This window comes from Leptidea sinapis, chromosome 16 (assembly GCF_905404315.1).
Source record: "Leptidea sinapis chromosome 16, ilLepSina1.1, whole genome shotgun sequence".
In the NCBI taxonomy this organism is placed as follows: Eukaryota; Metazoa; Arthropoda; class Insecta; order Lepidoptera; family Pieridae; genus Leptidea; species Leptidea sinapis.
This window is the reverse complement of record NC_066280.1, coordinates 593,026-611,238: the sequence shown is the minus strand read 5'-3', so window position 1 is coordinate 611,238 and position 18,213 is coordinate 593,026. Positions and strand designations below refer to the sequence as shown.

Below are 18,213 nucleotides of genomic sequence, written 5' to 3'. Positions count from 1 at the left end.
AGTTCCTCCTCATAAGCTCCACTTAATTCGGGTGATGATTTTTTACCTGGTTGTTGCATAGTTTCAACTGGAGATGCACTTTTAGCAGCATCCATTTTGGCTTGCTCTTCGAAAAAAGGTATCTCCAAAGCTGCATCTAGATCTTTTTCAGGAGATTTATCTTTCTCTACCTTTAAATGACTATCTTTAGCATCTGCCAATAAATCTTGACACTTAAGTTCAGGCACATGATCTATTACGAGGCTCTTCTGCGTTTGCTTTTCATCCTTTGCATGATCCAATTCTGTATCACTTGCGTCACTCAATGTCGGCGATGTAGGCTTTGCGGGTTGTTTTTCTGTATCAATTGGGGACGGAACTTTTCCGATATCCAATTCGGCTTTTTTGCCTACACTAAGCAAAACTTTCGTCTCATCTTGGTCTTTCTCGGGTGATTTTTCCATTTCTTCCTTCAAAGAACTGACTTTTTCCTTGACCAGTTCTTTTTCACTTGGTTCACTTAATTCGGGTGATGATATTTTACCTGGTTGTTGTTTAGTTTCACCTGGAGATGGACTTTTAGCAGCATCCATTTTGGCTTGCTCTTCAACAAGTGGTATCTCCAAAGCTGCATCTAGATCTTTTTCAGGAGATTTATCTTTCTCTTCCTTTAAATGACTAACCTTAGCATCAGCCAGTAAATCTTGACCCTTACCATCAGGCACATGATCTGTTATGGGGCTCTTCTGCGTTTTTTTTTCATCCTTTGCATGATCAATTTCTGTATCACTTGCGTAACTCAACGTCGGCGATGATAGCTTTGCGGGTTGTTTTTCTGTATCAACTGGGGATGGAACTTTTCCGATATCCAGTTCGGCTTTTTTGTCGACACTAAGCGAAACTTTTGTCTCATCTAGGTCTTTCTCGGGTGATTTTACTTTTACTTCCTTCAAAAAACTGACTTTTTCCTTGACCAGTTCTTTTTCACTTAGTTCACTTAATTCGGGTGATGATATTTTACCTGCTTGTTGTTTAATTTCAACTGGAGATGGACTTTTAGCAGCATCCTTCTTGGATTGCTCTATGACAAGTGGTATCTCCATAGCTGCATCTAGATCTTTTTCAGGAGATTTGTCTTTCTCTTTCTTTAAATGACTAACCTTAGCATCAGCCAGTAAATCTTGACCCTTAACATCAGGCACATGATCTATTGCGGGGCTCTTCTGCGTTTGTTTTTCATCCTTTGCATGATCCAATTCTGTATCACTTGCGTCACTCAATATCGGCAATGATAGCTTTGCAGGTTGTTTTTCTGCACCAACTGGGGATGGAACTTTTTCGATATCCAATTCGGCTTTTTTGTCGACACTAAGCGAAACTTTCATCTCATCTAGGACTTTCTCGGGTGATTTTTCTTTTACTTCCTTCAAAGAACTGAGTTTTTCCTCGACCAGTTCTTTTTCACTTGGATCACTTAATTCGGGTGATGATATTTTACCTGGTTGTTGTTTAATTTCAACTGGAGATGAACTTTTAGCAGCATCCATTTTGGGTTGCTCTTCGACAAGTGGTATCTCCCTAGCTGCATCTAGATCTTTTTCAGGAGATTTTTCTTTCTCTACTGTCGAATGACTAACTTTAGCATCAGCCAGTAGATCTTGACCCTTAAGTTCAGGCACATGATCTGTTACGGGGCTCTTCTGCGTTTGTTTTTCATCCTTTGAATGATCCAATTCTGTATCACTTGCGTCACTCAATGTCGGCGATGAAGGCTTTGCGGGTTGTTTTTCTGCATCAACTGGGGATGGAACTTTTCCGATATCCAATTCGGCTTTTTTGTTATCACTAATCGAAGCTTTCGTCTCATCTTGGTCTTTCTTGTGTGATTTTTCCTTTACTTCCTTCAAAGAACTGACTTTATCGTCCACCAGTTCCTTCTCACTTGCTTCACTTAATTCGGTGGATGATATTTTAACTGCTTGTTGTTTTGTATCACCTGGAGATGGACTTTTAGCAGCATCCATTTTAGCTTGATCTACAACAAGTGGTATCTCCCTAGCTGCATCTTCATCTTTTTCAGGCGATCTATCTTTCTCTTCCTTTAAATGACTAACCTTAGCATCAGCCAGTAAATCTTGACCCTTAAGTTCAGGCACATGATCTATTACGGGTCTCTTCTGCGTTTGTTTTTCATCCTTTGCATGATCCAATTCTGTATCATTAGCGTCACTCAATGTCGGCGATGTAGGCTTTGCGGGTTGTTTTTCTGTATCAACTGGGGATGGAACTTTACCTATATTCAATTCGGTTTCTTTGTCGACACTAAGCGAAATTTCCGTTTCAACTCGGTCTTTCTCGGGTGATTTTTCCTTTTCTTCCATCAAATAAGTGACTTTTTCGTCGACCAGTTCTTTTTCATATGCTCTACTTAATTCGGGTGATGATATTTTACCTGGTTGTTGTTTAGTTTCACCTGGTAATGCACTTTTACCAGCATCCATTTTGGCTTGCTCTTCGAAAAGTGGTATCTCTAAAGCTGTATATAGATCTTTTTCAGGAGATTTATCTTTCTCTACCTTTAAATGACTAACTTTAGCATCAGCCAGTAAATCTTGACCCTTAAGTTCAGGCACATGATCTATTACGGGGCTCTTCTGAGTTTGTTTTTCATCTTTTGCATGATCCAATTCTGTATCACTTGCGTCACTCAATGTCGGTGATGTAGGCTTTGCGGGTTGTTTTTCTGTATCAATTGGGGATGGAGCTTTACCGATATCCAATTCGGCCTTTTTGTCGACAGTAAGCGAAACTTTCGCATCATCTAGGTCTTTCTCGGGTGATTTTTCCTTTACTTCCTTCAAAGAACTGACTTTATCGTCGACCAGTTCCTTTTCACTTGCTTCATTTAATTCGGGTGATGATATTTTACCTGCTTGTTGGTAAGTATCACCTGGAGATGGACTTTTAGCAGCATCCATTATAGCTTGATCTACGACAAGTGGTAACTCCCGAGCTGCATCTTCATCTTTTTCAGGCGGTCTATCTTTCTCTTTCTTTAAATGACTAACCTTAGCATCAGCCAGTAAATCTTGACCCTTAAGTTCAGGCACATGATCTATTACGGGGCTCTTCTGCGTTTGCTTTTCATCCTTTGCATGATCCAATTCTGTATCATTTGCGTCACTCAATGTCGGCGATGTAGACTTTGCGGGTTGTTTTTCTGTATCAAATGGGGGTGGAACTTTACCGATATCCAATTCGGCTTCTTTGTCGACACTTAGCGAAATTTTCGTCTCATCTAGGTATTTTTCGGGTGATTTTTCCTTTTCTTCCTTCAAAGAACTAAGTTTTTTCTCGACCAGTTCTTTTTCAATTGGTTCACTTAATTCGGGTGATGATATTTTACCTGGTTCTTGTGTAGTTTCACCTGGAGACGGACTTTTAGCAGCATCCATTTTGGATTGCTCTACGACAAGTGGTATCTCCCTAGCTTCATCTAGATCTTTTTCAGGAGATTTATGTTTCTCTTCCTTTAAATGACTAACCTTAGCATCAGCTAGTAAATCTTGTTGACCCTTTACATCAGGCACATGATCTATTACCGGGCTCCGATGCGTTTGTTTTTCACCCTTTGCATGATCCAATTCTGTATCACTTGCGTCACTTAATTTCAGCGACGGAAGTTTTCCCGTTTCTTTTTCTGTATCAAGTGGGAATGGAGCTTTTTCGATATCCAATTCGGCTTGTTTGTCGACACTAAGTGAAACTTTCGTCTCATCTAGGTCTTTCTCGGGTAATTTTTCTTTAACGTCCTTCAAAGAACTGACTTTATCGTTGACCAGTTCTTTTTCATTTGCTTTAATTATTTCGGGTGATGATAATTTACCTGGTGTTTGATTACTTTCAACTATTGATGGACTTTTAGCAGCATCCATTTTGGATTGCTCTTCAAAAAGTGGCATCTCTCTCGCTGCATCTTGATCTTTTTCAGGTGATTTATCTTTCTCTTCCTTCAAATGACTGATCTTAGCATCAGCCAATAAATCATGACCCTTAAGTTCAGGCAAATCATCTAATACAGGGCTCTTTTGCGTTTGTTTTTCATCCTTTGCATGATCCAATTCTGTTTGACTTGCGTCAATCAATGCCGGCGATGAAGGCTTTTCAGGTTCATATACCGTATCAACTGGAGATGGTACTTTTCCGATATCCAGTTTGGCTAGTTTGTCGACACTAAGCGACACTTTCGTGTCATCTTGGTCTTTCTCCTGTGATTTTTCCTTTACTTCTTTCAAAAAACTGACTTTTTCCTCAACTAGTTCTTTTTCACTTGCTTTACTTAATTCGGGTGATGATATTTTACCTGATTGTTGTTTAGTTTTAACTGGAGATGGACTTTTAGCAGCATCCATTTTGGCTTGCTCTGCGACAAGTGGCAGCTCTCTCGCATCATCTAGAACTTTTTCAGGTGATTTATCTTTCTCTTCCTTCAAATGACTGATCTGAGCATCAGCCAATAAATCATGGCCCTTGAGTTCAGGCAAATCATCTAATACAGGGTTCTTTTGCGTTTGTTTTTCATCCTTTGTACGTTCCAATTCTGTTTTACTTGCGTCAATCAATGGCGACGATGAAGGTTTTTCGGTTTCTTTTTCTGTATCAACTGGGGATGGAACTCTGCCGATATCCTCTTTGGCTTGTTTGTCCACACTAAGGGATACTTTTGCCTCATCAACGTCTTGCTCGGGTGATTTTTCCTTTTCTTCCATCAAATAACTGGCTTCATCGTCGACCAGTTCTTTTTCACTCGCTCCACTTAATTTGGGTGATGATATTTTACCGGGTTGTTGTTTAGTTTCAACTGGAGATGGACTTTTAGCAGCATCAATTTTGGCTTGCTCTGTGACAAGTGGCATCGCTCTCGCCTCATCTAGAACTTTTTCAGGTGATTTATCTTTCTCTTCCTTCAAATGACTAATCTTAGCATCAGGCAATAAATCATGACCCTTAAGTTCAGGCAAATCATCTAATAGAGGGCTCTTTTGCATTTGTTTTTCATCCTTTGTATGATCCAATTCTGTTTCACTTGCGTCAATCAATGCCAGCGATGAAGGCTTTTCGGGTTCTTTTTCCGTATCAACTGGGGATGGAACTTTACCTATAGCCACTTTGGCTAGTTTGTCGACACTAAGCGACACTCTCTCCTCATCTAGGCTTTTCTCCGGTGATTTTACCTTTACTTCCTTCAAATAACTGACTTTTTCCTCGACCACTTCTTTTTCACTTGCTTCACTTAATTCAGGTGATGATATTTTACCTGGTTTTTGTTCAGTTTCAACTTGAGATGGACTTTTAGCAGCATCCATTTTTGCATGCTCTACGACAAGTGGCATATCTTTCGCTTCATCTAGATCTTTTTCAGGCGATCTATCTTTCTCTTCCTTCAAATGACTGACCTTAGCAGCAGCCAATAAATCTTGACCCTTAATCTCAGGCACACGATCTATAACGGGGCTCTTCTGCGTTTGCTTTTCATCCTTTGTATGATCTAAGTCTGTTTCAAGTTGATTGTATGTCACAAGGAATTTAGTAACCTTTTCTCTTCCAATAGCTTTTTTTGTTTTCATATCATAATCAGCTAAAGTTACTGAAATTATTTGTGTTATGTATCGTAAATCAGATATCAAAATATGTTTCGTTTTTGTTGCTGTGTTCTTTATTTTATAAGCTTTTTTTAACTTGTTAGTCAATATTTCACTCGTCATTATGATTTCTATAATTTCTTTAATATATTTATCATTTATTTTTAGATCTTTCTGTTTTTTATCTTCGCTTATAGATTTGTGCTCAATCAAATTAAAATCATTTAATTCATTTACTAAAAATTCATCATCGCCATCTAAATCTGTTAAAATAGTATTTCCGCTTACTTTGACATTAAAAGTACCATTAGGGTAGACATTTCTGATTGTTACAATTGCTGTAGTTTTCATTTTGTGTACAGTTCCATTAAAACTTGTAAGTTTAGTTCTTATGGTTCTCGTTACTGTGAACCGCTGTATTTTTATACCATTTTCAATTATTTCTTCACATTTTTCATTTATATTATAGTCAGGCTCTGAATAAATATAATATTGATTCAAAAAATCTTGGATATCTGTGTCAAATTGGATTAACTCTAGCAAGTACTTTTCTTCTACTGTTAAATTTTTTTCAAACTCTTCCTCAATATTATGTAAAGTTTCTTTTTGTGTTTCTTCTATTTTTTGTACATCCTTTTCTTGGGACATGTTCTGAGTAGGTTTCCGTGAAAAAAGTCCTTTAGCTTTACTTAGCTTTTCATCAAATTTATTCATAAAACTACCAATAACAGACTTTCCTTCTTTTTTCTTTTCTTTTACGGAAATCTCTGTTTTTTCCGTTAACTTATCAATTGCATCTTTCGATTCATGCTTAAAATTATCACTTAGCCTTTTAATATCAATAATTTTGATATCGTCTTTAGTTTCATTTATGAATGATTCCATCTGGCATAAATCTAATTCCTTTAATTCTGCAATTTTTTCTTCTAATTTCTCAAGTGTTCTAGCTGAATCCAAGGTTACACTGATACGTGTCTTTGAGGAGTCGTTTTCACTTTTTTCTTCACTATTATCCTCTACTAAACCAGATGTCTTTTTACCATCACTTAAAATGGTTTTCTCAGAAATATCACTTATTTCTTCAGATTCGATTGACTTTATCGGAGATACTTGTTTTTGGATTTGAGACATCCTCTCTGCACTTTTTTCCGATGAATCACTGACCACCATAGAAAGCTTATCTGTTTTCGGTGTGTTTTGTAATGATTGCGGTGTAACACCAAATTCTGTAGTCATTAGTTTTGGTGTAGTATCATCTTTATTCTTTTTGTCTTCTGAGGTAATTATTGGAGATTTTTCTGCAATCAATTCTTCTAAACTTTTGTCAGACTTTAATATTTCAGCTACATCAGCTACTATTTTATCAACATCTTTTTGAATTACTAAATTCAATTCAGAATGTTTCAATCCATGCTCTTCCTCCATTTCTTTTTCAATATCTTCTGGTATCGATGGTATCTTGTCTGTTTGTACATTTTGTAAGTCTACTACTACTTCAATATTCTTATTGGGAGAATCAAGCGTTGTTATATGAGTTTCGCTTAATTTTTCTGTGTATTGCTGATAACTGAATTCAGTACTTCCAAATTCTTTAACAGAGTCTTGTTCTATCTTAAATTGTTCTTGATACATAGGTGACTCAGGTGCTGAGCCCGGAGTAACAGTTACTAATTCAGCATGGGACGGACGCTCTATAGTTTTAATAACTAAATCTTGTTGAACCGTCATATCTTTATGAATTGGAAGTGTTAAATCTTTGGGCGATGTCCTTAGATCTTTTATATTAGGATCGAATTTATGTGATATTTTTTTATCGTCAAAAGTTCTATAATCAACTTCTTCATGCAGTGGTAAGTCAGCAACTTCATCGGGCGTTTTGACGATATCTCTTATTGGCATTGGCTTTGAATCATGTAATGTTTTTTTTTCAAAGTTAGTGGGTTTTTGTAATTTCTCCATAACTTGTTGAGATGTTGTTTGTTTCAATGGTTCAACATCTTTTTGCTCAAACTGTCCATTCTCTTTAATTTCATCTAGCGTAATTTTTTCATCTTCTGGAAGCGTGGGTGCAGTTGTAGCACCCGATTCTACTGTATTTGAAATTTTTTCGTCGTGATGAGATTCGTGAAGAATATTTTCGACTGAATCTTTTAACTTCACAACAGCACCTTTGCTATCTAAAGTCTTTTTCTCACTACTCCTATCTTGTTTTTCCTCAACACTTATTGAATGTTCTGACTCGGCCTTCTTTGCCTGTTCTATTGAAATATATTTACACCCATCGTCTGCGTCATCATCTCGAAACCCTTTGTTTTTTTCGGTTTCTTGTGCATCTTGTAGGTGTTTTTGTAATTCAGTTTTGTCAATATTTTCAGGTGCATCCACTTCTTCTTTTTCAATTATAAGATATTCATCTTCAAAATCACCATCGATAATCTCATTTGTTTTATTTTCTCTAAGAAGATAAGTGATTTTTTCTATATCGGATCGACCCACAAATTCAATTTTCTCCTCTGCCTCACTGTCACGATTGAAGACTGCCTCAATTTCTCTTACGATTTCTTGTTCTTCTCTTTCATCTATTTCTTGTTGTTTTATATCATCAAAAGACCTGGAAGTATCTTCGTCCGACTTCTTGGCTTCTTTTAAGATGTCTTCATAATTTACCCTTTGCAAGCCTTTCAGTTTTGATGGCTCACTTTTGGTTGTTTTTGTTGATTTTATAGGGCTCTTGCTTGATTTTAATCCTTTTACTGGGGATGATACAGGTCTTGGCCTTCTAGAAATTGGTTCTCGCTTTGTTTTTGTTTCCTTTTTTTCAGGTGCCTTGCCAGTTAGATCTCGTTTTGGAGAAACTTGTTTATATCTTGACTCTACCACTCTTCTATTACTAGCATCTTTGACACTTTTTGCAGGTGTACTGCCTGGACTCATTTTTCTTAATTTAATTTTTGATTTTTCTTTTAAAACTTGTGAATGTAGTTTAATATCAGTTATTTTTTTCGGTGTAATTGGTGGACTTTTCTTTTCATCTGTAGCTTTCTTTTCAGTTATAACAGAAGATAATATTTTTTTCTCAATAACTTTGTTAGATTGTAGCCGTTGATTTATTTTTCCACTTTTGTGAATGGCCGTGGACATTGTTTCATTTCGGAACTTTTCACTCTTTTTCTTACTTTCAATTTTAGGTTTATCGTCAATGTCAGTTCCTTTTTTTAACTCACCTTTATGTGTTACATCTTTATAAGTATCAGGAATATCAGAACGCTTTAATTTTTTATCGAAAACTTTATCTCTTTTTTTAGATTCCCCTTTTTTTGTTAATCCATCTACAACTGTGGTTTCATCATGTGAAAACTTGTTATCTAATTGCAAATCACCTCTCGCTATTATTGCGTCTTGAATTACAGACTTTAGTTGTTTCTCCCCTTCATCCACCAGCTCACTTATTAGTTTATTATCAATAATATTTCTAGACACATCATCTTTAATCTTATCAATTTTTAATGATTGGAACTCAGCCTCCAGTAACCTCTCATCTTTTTTGTCGGATGGTACTTTGTCTTTCACTACTTTTGTAGAAACAACTTTACTATATTTTACAGGTGCTGCAGTCCTAGTTTGACTGATAACAGGCGTTGGTGTCATTTGTTTACCGGTAAACGTTGGATGCTGAAGAAATTCTAAATGTTTTAATCTTTCCAAGCCTTCAAAAATTTTGTGCTGAGGTGTTGATCCAGGGAACATTATACGTGTTATATTATCTTCGGGACTAGCTGGATGCCAGACTAATAATGCACATATTGAAACTAAGTTTGGAATTGGAAAATTAAAAGGTCCTGATGCAGTGGCACCTTCAAATAATTTATGTTCGCTGTTATGCCACTCTTTTAAAAATTCTCGCACATATTTGGAGTCTTTGGACGGATTCAGTACGTACATATCCAACGTTCCTGAAATAATGATAATTAAGTTTGATATATTAATCAAATCTGGGTTCTAATAATCAATGGCAATAATCTTAGATCATAAAGAAATTCGGCAATAGCAAATTGCCCAGACAGACTTAAAGAAGTTATGAGATCCCTTAACACACAAACCCAAAAGCATGTCTATGGTGATGTACTTACCGTGTCCAACTTTATGGTACAGGTTGACGGGGTCAGGGCTCCGGTAGCAGTGTTGTGGCTTCAGGTTGATGTGTCGGAGGTCGCCCATCATGTCCCCTCCCATCTGCATGAGGGAGACGAGGAGCGGGTCGCCATCCTTGTCACCGTCAGGACTTGACGCTCCACGACGTTCCTGAAACAAAGAACCAGGATATTCAAATAACGCCAGGTTAGTATCTACATATAAATTATATAAACTTGTACGGAGAACACCAGGATATGTTTCAAAAAAGATAATTTATTTGAATTTATCAGTCATCGGGATGACACCTGCGATTGGCCGCTAGGTCGTGGGTATGCCTGAAGCGTAGTTGTTTATGTTGATATAAACAAAGTGTGACTGGCTTTGGTACATTATTATTTGTATTTATTCTAAAATAATTGAACATTTAATTAAATTGGTATTATTTATTAGACTTATTTGTTGCGTTTTGAAAAAACATTTTTAAGATTGATTCGAAAAAGCTTCAGGCAGTCATGACTCATGTTTTCTTGTACGACGTCATGCCATGTAACATTACTGTGGCTGTATTTAGCTATTTTTAATTGTTGTGTTCATTTTTAATTAAAGATCAGTTCCTTGAACAAAAAAAAAGGTTTAAAGTACCTACTGTATACTAGCCAAGCATAAAAGCACAACTGTAAAGACGGCAAACAAATGATTAATTTCTGTTACGAACAGTACACAAAAAGTCGTCGGGGTAGGCAGAGACAACAGAACGCCACTTGCTTCTATCCTTACAAACCTCACGCCCTTCCTCTACATCCATTACTCTTTTCATACATGCTCGCCGGTTCCAGGTGTTTCTGACATTTCCTTTTTTCAAAACGTCCCCAATTTAGTCGACGAATGTCCTACGATGTCACCCGCGACCGACTGGCTCACACACACGTACCTTATATTTTTGATTAGAAATTCTTGTGAATGATTAGATGTTCTTGACAATGAGTGAATCATTCGCTCCACGTGTCCAAACTATTTGAGCATTACTTTCTCAATCCTTGTCACAACATCCTCTTTTAAACCATAGTGCACTCGTATTACTTGCAGTGATCGCATCTCAACTGCATTAATTCTGCTTTCATGCTTTTTAATCCATGCCTAAGTTTCTCTTCCATACATAAACAAATACTCCATTATGAACTGCCAATAGCACCTCTTCTGACACACTCTGGAAGTTCGTAAATGCCATCTCTTGTAAACATGTTACTCTAATATACAAACTTTTCAACTTCTTTTGCTTTTTGGAGGCTCTTTTGCACAGGATGCCGGCTAGATTATGGGGACGACAACGATGCCTATTTCTGCCGTGAAGCAGTGGCGTGTAAGCATTGTTGTGTTTCCGTCTGAAGGGCGCTGTAGCTAGTGAAATTACTGGGCAAATGAGACTTATTATCTTATGTCTCAAGGTAACGAGCGCAACTGTAGTGTCTCTCAAAATAATTGGGTTTTTCAATTTCTCTTATATCTTTCTCGAATAAACTGTCAAAATAGTTCTTCCAGCTCTTATTTCATTCCTAATCACTTTCATCGAGGTACTCAAATTAGCTCGCTTAATTGCGTTAAAATCTCCAAGCATGACTGTACGTTCATTCCACTTACGCAATAGTGAAGCCTCTCTGGTTTGTTCCCAGAATTTCTCTCTTACCTAACATAGAGGTGTCAGACCTACTTTCATCCGGACCCAGATAATGCAGGACTTACGCACTCATTTCATTTTAACTCATGGCATGCATTCTGCCATTCGTTCTGAAATAATTATACCGACGCCTTTACTACCATGTTCTTCATAGGTAACTCATGACCATATTTCTGTGAACGGGCCGCGCGTCAGCATGTCATTCTCCCTTACCCTTTGTCTCATTCACATTAATTTTAAATTTAATAAAATTTTCCTTCATTCATTAACTCGTAAATTTCATACAGTTTCTCATTCATTCCTCCTGTTACATTCAACGTCACAAATCGGCATTCCAATGCCAATGTTCTGCCTTGTAGCCAAAGGCACCTCTTCGACGACGTCAAACATTTGATTTATCAAAATTTTTCTGAACATTTTAAATCCTGCTGCTTACGAAAAAATTTTAACATATGAAATTTTTGCAACATTGGATAGGGCGAGGAGGACCAATTTAGTGGACTGCGAGTAATCCGGACTTAACGCCGGTTGCTTTCTATGTCTGGGGCCACTTGAAATCCCGACATTAGACATTATTATAATTAACGACATCTCGCCTGTGTCACCCGCAGAAGAATTCAAAACAAGAATAGAAACGCAGCAACTTTAATTAGGCCAAATGACAAAATGAATTTTTTGTTTCACTTATATTATGTATCGTGTTTAATTAATTTTATGGAAATTTTAAGGAAGACCTTAAGTTTAGTTCAAATACAAATTTCCGCCCGTTTCCTTTGTGATTTTTATTTGTTTTAATATTGATAATTAGCTAGTGTTTGCTTTTTATAAATCAGTAGAAATTATGAGATTTACAGCGCGACGGCATGGTCGCACTCTAGTGTCAGGCTCCAGAGGGCCGCTGTGGTACTCTCCAGCTGGCTACGGCATCCTGTAGGTGTATCTTATCCAAATTTATCTCAGACGGTACTCACTTCTAGGTTACAGAAGAAGTGTCCGATCTGCGGGTACACGTTGGCGGTGGCCTTGCGGCGCAACACGGCCGCTATGCCTGACGCCGAGCAGTTGTTTAGCCTGGTGAGCAGCACGGCGTCCAGACGGTCCAGGTGCCGCGCGAAATCCCACCAGCAGGCCTTGCGAGAGAACCCGCCGTCCACTGCACACCAACATGACCTTCGTTACTCCAGGCAAAATTTTCTCCCAAAAGGTAGGAGGCGGACACGGGACCATGGAGCAGGTAATCACTTACTATTAACCATTACATTACTTTTTTCCAGTTATGGGCTGTATTACGATCACTCTGGCTTTGAATTCCCCTAAAGGGGGGGGGGGGAGACCCCGTTGCCTTCCTATCACGCCAGTACTGACGGGAAAAGGGCATCATCTCAACATCAGATGACCATTGCATCTGTGCACTGTTAGCGTTTTAACTGATTATTTAATTTGACACGATTGTCATATTGTGTGAATTAAACCCTTGAGCCATATTTACTCATAATTATCATCACTACATAGTATAAAACAAAGTGACTTCCCGCTGTGTGTCCGTATGTATACTTAGATCTTTAAAACTATGGAAAAGATTTTAATGCGGTTTTTTCAATAGATAGTGATTCAACAGGAAGGTTCATATGTATAATACTTGCGTAATATAGTAGAGATAGTGATACATTTAGAGGTTTCCAATATTATATTTCCAATATATAACGTCAATAAATACATTTTTAGAGGATACCCCCTGAGTGGCTCAACCCCATAAGATAAATTAAGATGTACAATAATGTAGTAGTCTATCTCTTAGGTATAACCCACAATAGCCATTTTTTTATCCTTTACTTTTTACTAGAAATACCTACTGATGACTTAATGCGAAGCGATTTTAAGCAATACAGCATTAATCTTAATACAATTAAGTGCCTTAATGAATATATTGTTCATTTAAAATAGATTATTATAGCCTGTTAAAGCATGTAATTAAAATGAATATTTTCGAAGATATTCCTGATTTAAATGCAGGGACATAGCGGTTGCGAAGGTACCAGCAAGGAAAATATTTGAACGAGTATCATCAATTTTATAAAGTATTGTAGTCTACGAAACATATTGTGTATATTATGTATGTTATTGTCGTTTATTATTAAGATATAAATAACTCGGGATTACTCGGACATTTCATTATGTATTTATTTAATTTTTTCTATTAATTTTTGACAGAACGAAGTCATCCAGGCAGTATTTAATAAAATAATTTGAATAAGTTATTTTTGAAATGCTTAGAAAGCAAATTGACACAAATAATAACAATTATTATTAGTTTTCTGTAAAAAATGCTCGATTATAGGAACGTTGTTTACATTAACATTCTTTCCAGTGGGAGGCTAGATTATGGGTACCACAACGGCACCTTTTTCTGCCGTGAAGCAGTAATGTGAAAGTAATATTGTGTTTCGGTCTGAAGGGCCCCGTAGCTAGTGAAATTATTGGGCAAATGAGACTTAACATTTTATAACTCAAGGTGACGAGCGCAAATATTATAGTGCCTGATTTTTATATCCTGAGCGGCCTGCAATATCATGGGCAGGGCGTATCAATTACCATCAGGTGAATGTCAATGTGAAAAATAAGATTATGGTAAGTGTCTAGGGATAAAAGCATTTTTACAGACTATTTAATTCCCCTGTTGAAATTATATAAAGAAAATCTATTCATCAACATTGGCAAATTAAAATAGTTTCTTTTTATGCTTTTGCATTGAAAAGACTTTTAGCTTTCTTTCTCTCTTAAATATTAGCTTTACTAGATATAGATAATATATTTATTGTGTACAGTAAACATTAACCCCCTTATTCATAATAGTCTGCTAACTTAAAGCATTGCTAATTCTCACTCTGTCTTCTTCTATTGACCTAAGTCAGAATGAGAAAAAACACTCCTTAGCGGTTGTTTAAAGTTAGCGGACCATTATGAATAAGGGGGTAAGCCATTAAGTATCTAGATGTAAGTGTAAGTTGATCTTAAGATTTAGTGAGTACCAAGCATGTTGAATCCATTGATCCCGAAGAGTGCGGCGTCGCCCTGTCCCCCCGGGAACACGTAGAGGGTGGGGTGAGTGAAGCGGATGTTTCCCACCACATCGCTGGGAACCAGCAGCTGTTCTAGACTGGCTGGAACCACGTACGGCTCCAAGTACGCTGCAGATATATATATACACATGTTACTACACTCACAGCTAACACAATACAGAACGTATTTGATAATAAGCCAGACAGCTGGTCTTCATGTAGGTCTTGCCAAACCGATACGAAAGGGACTTAGGGACCTTCAAGAAAAGATCATACTCCCACTTAAAGGCCAGCTACGCAAATCTTGACACCTGTTTCTTGCGCCGCTTCATCTCTCAGAGCGCCATTTGTTTCCGAAGCGGTAGCAGTATCTAGTATATTAGAAATGATATTAAAAAAGAATTCTAAAGGAATCAATTTTGAGAAAATAAATGCCTTTTATGCCTTGCCTGTTGTTGCAGATGTGTTGCCTCTCCACTTCACTTCCCGTGAGCCTCTTGCCTGTTTGTCCCCTCTTATATAAAAAAAAGGTCATCTCGCGCTCAATATTTTCCGGAGTGAGTACTTCCAAATCAGAAATTACCCACTCTAATGACGGCAAGAGCTTAACGAAGTCAATAGTAATTTTGTTACAATGTCAAGTTCTGGTAGTCTACCTCTAATAAGCCCCATAATTTTCCCAACAATACATACACTAGTATAAAAATGTGCATCAGCAAATCTGTGGCCACATACAGATACAAACTATTATAAAATTTGCTACTTCAAGTGGCGTAACCGCGGTATAACGACTAGGGGCTGCCTATGCGTCGCTTATATTTTAATCAGAGTAGGTAGAGCGCTGACGAAAAAGCTTATGGTCACTCAGACTGCAATGGAAAGGGCTACGCTCGGAGTTTCCCTGTGCGATCGAATCAGAAATGAGAAGATCTGTAGGAGAACCAATGCCGAAATGATTGCGAAACTGAAATGGCAATTTGCAGAGCACATAGTTCGATGGACAGATGGCCTGTGGGGCAGAAAAGTACTGGAATGGTGACCACGTATCGGAAGATGCAGTGTTGGTAGGCCCACCACAAGATGGACCGACGATCTGGTCAAGATCGCCGGAATACGTTGGATAAGGGCAGCGCAGGACCTCTGTCCAGCAGTGGACGTCCCCGGCTGATGATGATGATAGAGCCCTTTATTGTAATGGGACAAACGAGCTTTAAGTATTATGCCAGTGCTACATATATATTTATTTATCGTATTTTTCATTCGCGGTATATTTCATTGAAATCGATCAAAATAAAGAAATGCTTCAATACAATGTCACAGAATTATATATTCTAAGCAATTTCATCACGATCACTACATAAATTGTATCAAGTGTCAATAATCGATATCTCCGGAAAGTGACCTAGTGTGTGCAGGCTATCGTCCACGTCACTGACTACGTCATCCCGGCACCCGGTACGCTACCGCAGAAATGTCGGTCAATAATGTTTTGACTTGTTAATATCTGATCCCGGATCTCCTATTTTATATTTCGCCTCAGCAAGCGTAGCTTACTATGTTGAAGAAGATCCCGCTGAGTCTCTCACTACTTTTCGGCTCTGGTCTAATGCGAATTAGATAGAGACTGATTTTCAATAAATGGTAGGTATCAAAATCCAACATGATTAAGACATTATAACATAACAGAGTCATCCAAGCTTCTAACCGATTTGACAGGTGACCCAGGGTTGCCAGCCTTAGGCTAGAGTTACTATGGATGCGAGTTCTGACGGATTCGTCAGAAGAAACAAACGCCTGGTACCCAATCACAGTGTTTACACTGGCAAAGACGAACGCGTCAGAACATGCACGACGTCGTCAGAACCGCTCGAGCGTTGCCAGTTTAAACACTGTAATTGGATACCAGGCGTTTGTTTCTTCTGACGAATCCGTCAGAACTCGTCAGAACAAATTTTCGTCAGAACTCGCATCCATAGTAACTCTAGCCTTAGCTGCCGACAGCGATCTTCGCGATATTATTTGTAAGTAATTAATTGTGATATTTTAATAGATTATTGTTTTATTTTATTATTTTTTTACTTAAAGACTGTTATTAATTATTGCGTCTTTTTAAATTAATAAAAAAGTATAAACATTATTACTTTTTAAACTTAGAATAGAAATTGTCGATGTTAGAAATTAATTTTATTTTAATCCTTACTTATACTAATAGTAATGTGACTTTAATTATTTGTTACTATTTGACGTATTATGTATTTAAGTTGATGTGTAATATTGATTGAATAACCGTTGTTAGGGGTACAAAAAAGGCGAATGTATAGTTTTAAGAGTTTCTCAGAGAGCTTTGCGTGGACCAAGTCGCAAGTTATACGTAGTATTTGATATTTGATTAGGGATTCCGTAGTAATGGTTATGTTTATAATGTTGTACTCTATAAACGTAAAATTATTATTTTTATTAAACTGGATGTAAAATACGTACTTACTTTTTTTTCTTGTTTCAGTTTATCTTTAGAATGCTACTTAAAAAAATTGTCTTGCCTAAATAATATAAAATCTCTGTTGGCCCATGTTTTGCTATACAATACTTTAGCAAATGTGCTGTAGATTTTATGAAATAAATAAATATATAAAAAATAATTTTTAATTTTAAGTAAAATAAAAAAGCTCGGAACTTTACGGCAATGTGTCCACCATACACATGCAGTAAATCGTCCTGAACCTCGGACTAAAATCATCTATTTTGAATAAATAAGGTCTCTACCAATAAACTTGAATTCAGCCTGTTCACGTTATGTATTAGCATTTGAATAAAACAATTTGCGTCACTTCACTTGTACAAAGTGTACTAATGACGACAGAGTTGCCATGTCTATCTATTACACCCATATAATATTATATTACGTACTAATTTGCTATAATTTCACGAAATTATCATAGTGCTAGACAAGTCAATAAAATTAAGCTCTTTTCAGACTACGCTATAGTACGCTATAGTAGCCACAAAAGAATAAATAAAATCACGACACTGTACTATTAGGATCTACCTACACTGGTTTTGTACATAACTTAACTTACTTGTTAATACAGATATTTTGAAATTGAATTGCTATACTATTGTGATATATAGCAAATAAGGAACTATTGCTATACCTAGCATACAGCATTGCGTTCACATTACGCCAGTATTTATATGTAAGCATTCTTATCAGTTGGAAAGAGCGGTCTTCCCTAACACAGGTTCTGCAAACTTAAAAGGGAAGTCCTTCAAATACTATTTATTAAATAATAACTAAATAAATAAATTTTTGATTTTGATTTTTGTTTTTTTTTTTTATTTATAGTATATGGCAAGCTCAGTTGACTGCGATCTATGAAGAGTGTGCACACGATCGAAACAATGGATTTAAAACTGGATAGTTTTGAAAGCTCATCGAACGGTGATGACAATGCGGAATCAGACACTGTCTTGTCATTAATGCTACGAAAGAAGAACAATGCTAGACCATGGATATCAAATGATATAAAGTTCAGAGGAGAACGTGGTGATTGGAACTTTGCAGATGGAAGAAGGAGGAAGAGGGCAGACGGCTCACGATAAAGCAAAGCATGAACTCATCACATGCTCAATATAATTGCGTATACAAAAGCCAATGCTCCGCATAGGTTGGAAGGCTAAAGTGTCGAACGCAGAGGTCTTTATCCGAATGCAGAAGAACATCGAG

The 18,213-nt window shown here is 37.1% G+C and overlaps 1 protein-coding gene across 1 annotated transcript in view; it reads right to left on the bottom strand.

Annotated features, from left to right (window-relative positions):
* The window catches only part of LOC126968620 (titin homolog), a 136,129-nt gene that overhangs the window by 20,154 nt on the left and 97,762 nt on the right, over positions 1–18,213 (bottom strand). The window contains exons 5-9 of the mRNA XM_050813638.1: positions 14,460–14,618; positions 12,402–12,583; positions 9,752–9,923; positions 2,805–9,574; positions 524–1,850 (exon numbers count right to left, since the gene is read on the bottom strand). Coding sequence (XP_050669595.1) covers positions 524–1,850; positions 2,805–9,574; positions 9,752–9,923; positions 12,402–12,583; positions 14,460–14,618 — 8,610 coding nt within the window. The remainder of the gene's footprint in view (positions 1–523; positions 1,851–2,804; positions 9,575–9,751; positions 9,924–12,401; positions 12,584–14,459; positions 14,619–18,213) is intronic.